The 8,860-nt window shown below is 50.1% G+C and overlaps 1 protein-coding gene across 2 annotated transcripts in view; it reads right to left on the bottom strand.

Annotated features, from left to right (window-relative positions):
- The window catches only part of LOC120906257 (proton channel OtopLc), a 9,882-nt gene extending 1,522 nt beyond the window's left edge, over positions 1-8,360 (bottom strand). Inside the window, exons 1-4 of one of the 2 annotated variants that reach the window (XM_040317798.1) lie at positions 7,616-8,360; positions 1,594-2,178; positions 1,287-1,504; positions 1-141 (exon numbers count right to left, since the gene is read on the bottom strand). The exon at positions 1-141 is cut by the window's left edge and continues 252 nt beyond it. In XM_040317798.1, coding sequence (XP_040173732.1) covers positions 1-141; positions 1,287-1,504; positions 1,594-2,178; positions 7,616-7,683 — 1,012 coding nt within the window. In that variant the 5' untranslated portion in view covers positions 7,684-8,360. Of the gene's footprint in view, positions 142-1,286; positions 1,505-1,593; positions 2,179-3,418; positions 4,104-7,615 lie in introns of those variants that run through there. The other variant, XM_040317797.1, reaches the window with a different exon arrangement.
- Positions 8,361-8,860: the final 500 nt, after the last annotated feature.

Genomic DNA, 8,860 nt, shown 5'->3' with positions numbered 1-8,860 from the left:
GCTCGAAGTACTGGCCGAACTCGAGCCCGGAGTAAACCATCGTGCCGATGCCGAACGCGATCGCACCGACGCGCAGGTAGAAGCTGCCAAAGTGCGGTATGCGCTTCTTCACCGAGCCGCTGCTGCTGTTCGTTTTCTCATCTGTTGGGAGGCGGAGAAGCGTCAGTAGGCGTGTGTTCATGCAGAGTGACTGAGCTAGGTTGCATTGGTGAGTTGCATCTCGGAATCACTCTAAAAGAGTCATTAAACTCTACTTGTGGAATGTTTTGTGAGTCAGCTTGAATAATTAAACCACTCATTGTGCTGGAGCTCTTAAAAGAGTTTTTTTCAAACTCTTCAAGGATTTTTGTGCGATACTGCTCAGGGTGGAGAGTTAAATCCAAAGTTTACTCTCAAAAGAGATATTTTACTTTGAGTATTTTGATCCGCTGGAATTGAGCTATCTGGAAAATTGAATCAATCATTGATATTTGGCTCTTTAAAAAATTGAATTGCTGATAAATTACCTTCTCTGTGAGTGGTCATGCCCACTCAGAGCAGAGAGTGAAATCGAGCTCAAACTCTTAACACGTGTACTTTAAGCGCCGAGGTAGGAAGTAGAGAATGAGAATGACATGTGCTAAGCCGCTTATCGCAATGAAACAAAAGAGTGATATCAATCGCACGAGAAATTGTCGCTCTCATCGCTCTCTTGCCATGCGCTAAGTGCTCACTCAAAAAAACTGTGACGTCAGGCCGGCGGTCAAAGTGTTCAAAGAGCTATTTGACTAACAAGTTACTCAATTAATTGTGAGTGAGTTGCTACTCATCGCGGAGAATTAAATCACTCATTGAGATTTAATTCCTACAAATGTTATTTACCTCATGAGGGCTTCGAATTAATGTGAGTGAGGTACAGCTCAGCCTACACAATCTCTGATTGAGATTCATCCTTAAAAAGAGTTGTTTCACTCACCATCGTAACTAAATGACTTAATTAGCTGTTAAATAGCTCTTTCGAGAGTTGAGTATAGTTTCATTGAGCTATTACTTAGCTCAACACTCAACGAAATATTCTTTTCTAAAGCGTGATCTCTCTTCAGGTGATCTCAAACACTCGAATGATTTAACTCACTGCAATTGAGCGACTACTCGTTTCAGAGAGTTCAATCACTCATTGTGAGTGTAGCTCTCAAAAGAGCTAATGCAATCACTCAGCTCTGCTTCGGTACAACATTATAACATCAGTGGTGAGTTGGTTTTGCTGACAACAAAGAAACAAAACAAAAAGTTCCACATCTACTTACGATAACTCTTGATTAGGGTGAGCACCGCGCGCCGCCGCATGGTGGAGGCGTACACGAAGATCACGAACACGATGCTGACGGTGTAGAGAAACAGGTAGAACCCTTGGTACACGTTGGCCGGTATCTGGGAGGAAAGGATCTCGGTGACGGGCAGCGCGATGCCCAGGATGACGACAATCTTCGCGTACAGCGCCGACAGAGCCGTACTGAGCGCATCGCTGTGAGTGGGTGAGCGCGTAAGGAAGAGGTTATTGCGGCGACCGAAATTGGGCTGCTTCGAAGCTGTTTGGAGCGCTGGGTTACTTACTCTCCAAAGCGCCGGTTCTTGCGCCGCGACTCCAACGCCTGCTCGCTGAGCGGTCCGCTCGACGGTGGCAGCTGGCTGAGCGACACCTTGCTGCCCATGTTCGACTCGAGGTCGTGGTTGTGGTGCCGCCGGCCCGGCAGCCACGCCAGCGAGCCGCGGCGTATGGCGGCCATCAGCGACGGTTTCGCGTGCCCGTTGCCGTGGCCGTCGTGCGCCACCGACGACGAGCGCCGGCCCGCTGTGTAATGCTCACCGCCGCCGTTTCGCCGCGATTCCAGCCCATCCTCCGGGATTTGGTCGAGCATCGTGCTCGAGCCGCCGTGATGGTGATGGTTGTACTTGGCCGGCATCGCCTTCCCGCTGCTCAGTATCGAGCCGCCCGTTTTGGGGGCCAGCAGCTGCAGCCCGCTGTCCGGGTCGTGGTCGTGCCCGCGCGGCACTGCCAGGTACGGTGCGCTGTTGTCCCTCGCTAGTGCCGGACGCGCATCGTCCCCCTCGTGGTGTGCGTCGTCGTGCTCGCCCTCGTCAACGGTCGGGCCGATGCCGCCGCCACCGAGCGACGCTAGCTCACTTTCCAACTGTTCGCTGGAAGGAAAAGGGGAAAGAAAAGAAGGCAGTTTGGGGGGGGGGACCGATTAATCGAAATTTGAAAGTGGGTAGATTAGAGGGACAGCGGCCGTCCGCCGCAATCGTTCGATGAGGTTTGATTAGCTCCCGACGGCGACCACTGCACAAAACGTGACCGATGCCGTGCCTGGGTGTCACCTGAGTGCCTACGTTCCCGGCCACCCATATCGCTCAGTCCTCAATCTCCCTCATTCCCCCTGTCTGATTGATGTTATTATTTGCGAAATGCGATTGATTGACTCAGAAATCGATTGCGTTATCTCGGTGTGACTGCTGCTGTTTTGCTGGCGGGACGGTAGGGCGCGTTTTGGGCTACTGGAAACGTTGGTCCCCGATGCGCGCAAGTTGCGCAATCGCTCAGAACCTCCCAGAAGACGCGAAAAACGTCCGACCGGGGTGAAAGTGGTCAAGTCCAATGCCCGTCCTACTATCCCGTCCCTCTTTCACTCACCGGAGTGTAGCCGCGTGGGCCCGTGCGCTTTTACCCGTCACCCGCCCGTTTGATGGAGCGTTTCGGTGCTCGGGGGCGCTCGTATCGCCTGTAATCGCGTATGTCGCTCGCAAGATGGTCGGCAGCACGAGACCTGCCAAAAGGCGCACGGAAACCGGCAGCACGTCCGCGTGTCGGCCGTGTTCAACAACAACTGAACAGCAGGTAACGGTATACCCCTTCTCGCACGGTCCCTCCCCTCCCCCTCACAAAACAATCGAATCGCAGGAGCCTTATCAGAACCAAAGGGGAGCCCGTGGGTGCTTCTGTGACAAAAGAAAGAAAGAAGAGGCAAAAAAAAAGCAGAATACCCCGAGTGCCCCGATCGATAGGAAGCGTCACAGATTGGCATCCCGCGCGATACCCAAGCTCCCCGGGGCAGGAAGCAGGTGGAACAAAGTGGTCACCAATCAGTACGGCAAACAAGTGTGCAAAATGGCAGACGGCTCGTTAGCACGCGTTCGATGCAAATTGTGTGGGGGGCGGTTTGGCAGGGCCCGTTCACGCTCGCGGTGAGTGACACCGTTTAGCAGCACTTGGTATTCGTGCCACACCGGGGGTTCGACGCTTTTTGCTAGTGCTCTAGCTCTAGCTTTTAATTAAATTTCCGGTGGAGGGTTCGTCGCCTGCTGCCTGGTGCAATGGATGCAATGGCAATGGCGGGCACCAGCGTGATCGTGCTGCACTGCGGGCGGATTAGGTAGTTACCTCTGGGCGATCGGTGCCCGCTCCCTTCCCAGCTTCACACTCGGCCGCACCAGTGGTCGCGCGAACGTACTGTCTACCGGCAGCTCGCCAACGATCATGGCGGTGAAGGGACGGCGCTGGTTGCTGCTTGGTACTGCCCTTTATAAACGGCACACGGACACAGACACACACACACACACAGACGGCGCTTGAAACAGCTCCACTACGTCTACCAGTCACTGCCTGTCAGCCACCGTGACCATGATTCACTAAGGTCTGGTTCGTGCGCGCTAAACGCGCTAGAACGGATCTCCTCCTCCGACAGCACGTGCCAGTGCGGGCGTGCGTACACGCGTGCGTGTGCACAATTATTATCACTCGATCTCTCTCCCACTCTCTCTCTTTCTCTTGCTCTCTTGTTCTATATCTCTCTCACACACACACACATACACACACACACACACACACAGAGACGCAATCGCAAACTTTGTGGCCGCTCACTCTGTCGCTCGCTGTGCACCAGGCAGACGGTGTATTGCCGGTGTGAGCGACCGCGGTTAATAGGCGATATACAAACAGAGGGAGAGGGCAGGTTTGTCACCCTCTGTCGTAGGTGTTTGTTGAGTGGTGCAGTGAGTAGCTGGCACGGGCTGAGGCGGGCAAAGGGGGTAGGGTTGGTGGTTTGATGATGTGCAAAATGCGCCCTGCGACGCGCAACTAAGTGCGCGTATCGCACTCACACGGTCTTTTATACGGAGGTGAACTACCCCGTGGTCCGTGCACCGTCTCCCATACCTACCCCTCGCCCACCCCCCCCCCCCCCCGCAGGCTACCTCGCGCGCGAAAACCCACATGCTTCCACCAAACCGATTTTCCGCCCCGCTTCGCGACCCCAGCATGTTGTTAGACAATTAGCGACCCGCGACTGCGATTTATGTGCCCCGTACAGTTTTGTTCTAGTTATTATTTCGTGCGGTTGAGGGCAAAAGAGAGAGAAAAAAACAAACAAACAAACAAACCGAACGAACGCACTGTAAACGGGGCGGGACGGGCGTGACAGTCCTTAAATGTCATCAATGTCTGTGCAATTGCACTCTCCCGCATGCATTACTTTGGAGGGATCGCTCCCGAACCGCCGCTGGGACGAGCCTGGGAGACTTCAATGCGCACGGGACGACGAGGTGGACCTGTTTCGTGCTGTGTGGTGGTGGCAAAGGGGGGTGGTAAAGATGCAGGAGAATGTGATTGTTTTTCTCTGGCCGCAGTGGTCTCTTTGGTTTTTGGACGCGGAGAAAAATGGCAGCTTGGTTGCACTTGCGCTGTCGTCATTGGTGAGCGTTTAAGCGACGAACGTATCCTCGTCACTACGCTTGCTAAGCGTTTATGGTCGAATGGTGTCTAAGGTACCGATCATTTGCAGCATTCTCGGTTCACTGTTCGCTGTTATCACCTTCTTAAACTCAAATTCTCGAAGCTTGACAGCTTCAACGGCTTTGCTTTATAGCCGGAAAACAATAGCAAAACAATTTCCCAAACAATTGTTCCTAATTATTCTCCCTTCCCCCTGAACCACTCATCACTCCTAAGCGTTTGTTTACCTTCCTTGCCGGTGCTAATTTTAATAAGAATTGTCGGTCACATATAATTGGCGCATCATTTTGCCGTAATTTGTTTTTTGTTTCTGTGATAAACTGTTTAACTCTAGGTAGTAAAATTGAAGCGTAAACCCTTCTGTTGGCGCGCATTTGCTTACAGATCACCGACTTAGTGTGGTGCGTTAAATTCTGTTAATAATGCTCGCTAAGTGGAGCTTATGCATCGTATGCAGTTTCATACAATTGAGAATAGGATACAATTTTAATTATTTAATGAATCTTTCTAGAATATATAATAGATCTATAACAATTCCTTTCTGATTTTGGCTTATTTATCCTACACAAGAACAATAACATAATTTTTTGGCATTTGTATTGTATATTATCGTCCAAAAAGTAATCGTTGCTTCATAATTTAGTCTCCAACGCACCTATTATTGTCTCTAAGGTTTAATGTTTAATGACAATGGTATAGGCATAGGCGTCACCCACGATTCTAGTCAGCTTTATGTATGGAGTTTGACAGTTGGAGGCTGAAATCATGTAAACACTCACATACAAAACCACACAAAAAACGAGCCTGCAATTTTCAGTCTAGATTACTCTAGGCTCAAATCTAGAATTAGATTCGAGTACCTGCTCGAAAACACGGTGTTGTTTACATTTACCGCAAGGTGCAAAGTGTATGTAGTCCAGGTGGTTTCATAGCATTTTTATAACTAATTTTGAACATCACTTTTTAACAGGACGAGTGAAAGTTTTTGCTCAAACAAGCTTTCTGAAGGCTTGACGCAATACACAAAACACTCTTAAAATCTTCATTCAGAAGCAGAAGCGATAAAAATCTACCTTCTAAATTCATACACCTTGGGATAAGCCCACCAGTATATTATACCGGCTTAGATAGCTGTTCGAAAACTGCTATACAATGCAAACAGCTGACAGGCTGAAATTTCAGCCTAAGAACTTAAAACGGAAAGGACCCAAATGTTTGCCCCGTAGGCATCAGTTTTTGAACCTCTGTAAATGAAACTATAGAGTTTATATAAGTGCTATTGTAATGTAACTAAGCAGCTGTCATAAATCTGCTCAAATAGTTTTTAAATTTATCATGATGTTTACTAGATTGAAAAAAATGTTCCCTCTTAAACGAAATTATAGGTGCGTTTAAGCCAAATATTGATGCATTCGAGCCCTATATAGCTGCAATGACGGAACGTTGCAATAAAACTAACTACACGTACAATTATTAGTAGGACAGCTACGTTTGAAGAGCATGAATATTTGATGGCACCTTGTACACATAATATACTCAAATGAGTGCTAAAAAGCTCAGCAATGTATTTCTATTTGCACAAGCCGAAGCTCAGATGCGCAGTCAAGAAGGAAATCCTTGAAAGTGTTGAGTTCTGCAACGAATCTTATGGTACTGCAAGCTCTAAACCAGAGGTAGTTTCAATTTTGTAGACTCTCTTCTCACAGACTCGTGAAATCTTAATCGATTTCACACACATGCGCGTTTCTTCTTCTTTTTTTTGTTGGTATAAATGCAGCTAAGTGCGACGGATATGCTAATCTCCAAACACACATAAAAACCTTCTGAGGCAATCTTCCCGAAAAACCTATTTCGTGGTACAGAGAGTGAGTAAGCACGGTCTTGATAAGAATCGAACCCTCGGCCGATATAGTGGCAGTCCGCGCGTCTCTACAATAGACCATTCAAGTAGGCACCGAGAGGCATGTCTTATTTGGTACTGGATGTGAAGCTCTGTATGACGGACGGAGTTCCAGAATGACAGAGCACCCCGCAAAGCATTCTTGACGGCTGCACCACGAGACTGTAAACACGAGACGGCTTCACGAGTCACTCGCTTAGGTAATAATAATATGACCAATTATATTCGTAATTAAGCGCTCGAACCTCCTAGACTTGATTGGGCGCCGACAAGAGGCAACACCAGGGGACGGTCCGCGCACATTCTCTAACAATCGCAAGAAATCATGGTGTAATTGATTAATCTCACTTTTATTTGTTAGTACAGCTAGCCCCCCCCCCCCCCCCCCGCTCCTCTTTAGCACACAGTTAACCACTTGAAGAAGTCACCCGTCACTGAGCACGACCATAAAATGGGGGAGGGCACGGTTTTGGGGTCGCAAAAAAAAAAACACACACACAGACACCCGAGAGATTAACGTGTCCGGTTTTGTCTGTTGGTGCAAACGGTGCGGGTTCTCTCTCGCGCTGTTTACATCTTCGCATACACCAGCGGCTGATGAAATCTTAGCAAATGAAAACAAGAAAAAAGGCGTACACGGGGCCCCACAACTGGCGACGTAATCGGAATGCAATTCTGTTCCGATAAGCGCGACACAATTCAAAAGCCTGCAAGTGCACGTACCTCGGTGTGAGTGTGTGAGAGGCAGAATTTAGCGATGGTTGATAGGTCGTTGAAGTAGGCTATATCCAGAGCCTATCAGATCAGACAGGGTGTGCCGAACGCACGACGGTTCGCGGTGTGTGTTATCGCCGTTTGGTGTCTTAACGCACTCTAATGCCGAACGATGATCTCTGCCCCCCGCTCATCCCAGATGTATTCCCCTTCCATCCCAATTGTTTACCTACCTGAAGGAGACGGAGTTCTTCTTGAGCAGCTTGCCCGCACTGCCGCCCGGGCTGGTGCTGCTGGACATTGTTGGTTGTAGCTGGATTTTGGGGAAGTTTGTGGGGATGAGTTGAGTTGAGCTCGCCGGCGGTTTGACTTGTGGTTTTGTTGAGCACCCCGGGTACCGCTACCACTTCTGGAGCCTAGCGGTACTACGCAACTTCGCCGTGGTATATGGACGCGCGGGCACACGCGCGCGTGCTAACCTGCCCGCGTCCAAGAACTTGTCACCGCTTTTATCTAGCAAGAACTGATGCGTGGAGACACAACCGGTGGTGTAACACAGATAACGGCGCGCGAGAGACACTACACCTTCCCTCACACACACACACACACACGAGCCCGCGCTGACAAACCGCACCAGGTGGGTGTAGCCGCGCTATCTGTCCGCCGGATTGGGGTTTCAATCAGGGCTTCTCACACCGTGAAGAAGTCAATCAATTTAGCTAATTGAACCTCCGATGCGTTCTTATTAAGCGTTATCTAGCTGGCAGGGCTTCGTGGCTTGCGGTTTGCCAACTTGGTGGGAGGGCAAGGGGGGGTGTCCCGGAACCGCGGACAGATGAGCCTTGCCAGATGACGCGAGCTGCGAGGCGTGTAAAGGCACGTTTGGGAGGTAATAAGCTACTGGAGTTCGGGCTACGGTGCGACAACGTCATCAGCCGAGCGCGTGCGACATGCGGACGTCCGCCTTTGTCCACCCTGCTCCCCCCTCTCCCCCTTTGTACCCTTCAGACACTAGAGATGAAAACGTACACACACAAACACATAGACACACAGACACAAAGTGGTGGAGTTGAATTCACGGCGCGAGGAGACAACCGTGTGACACGCGTCCAGTGCGACACAAACTGAAGGAGGGAGGAAGTTCCGATCCGGTGTATCGTGTAGATGCCGGGGGGGAGGCTCCCAAAGACTGTTGGAGCTCCAAGTGGGGTGTTGGATAGTGAGATAAATAGAAGAGGCAAAGAAGCGAAAACTACTCGAAGAACAAGACGCCAGACACCGGAGCCACACAGACTCAGATAGGCATACGCTCTCCCCTCTTCTGCTCCAAAACAGCGGAGTAAGCGGTGTACTACCACATCTTGGGAGTCTGTGATGTGTGCGAGATCTTGCCTCAGTGAGCTCCGCAGAGCCAAAAGAAAGAGAAAGAGAGAGAGAGAGAGACAGAGATGGAAAAGAGGTGGGGCAAGCCCTGGTAG

Source organism: Anopheles arabiensis, chromosome X (genome assembly GCF_016920715.1).
Source record: "Anopheles arabiensis isolate DONGOLA chromosome X, AaraD3, whole genome shotgun sequence".
Classification (NCBI taxonomy): domain Eukaryota; kingdom Metazoa; phylum Arthropoda; class Insecta; order Diptera; family Culicidae; genus Anopheles; species Anopheles arabiensis.
Note: the sequence above shows the minus strand (reverse complement) of the source record. Positions and strands in the feature narration are given on the sequence as shown.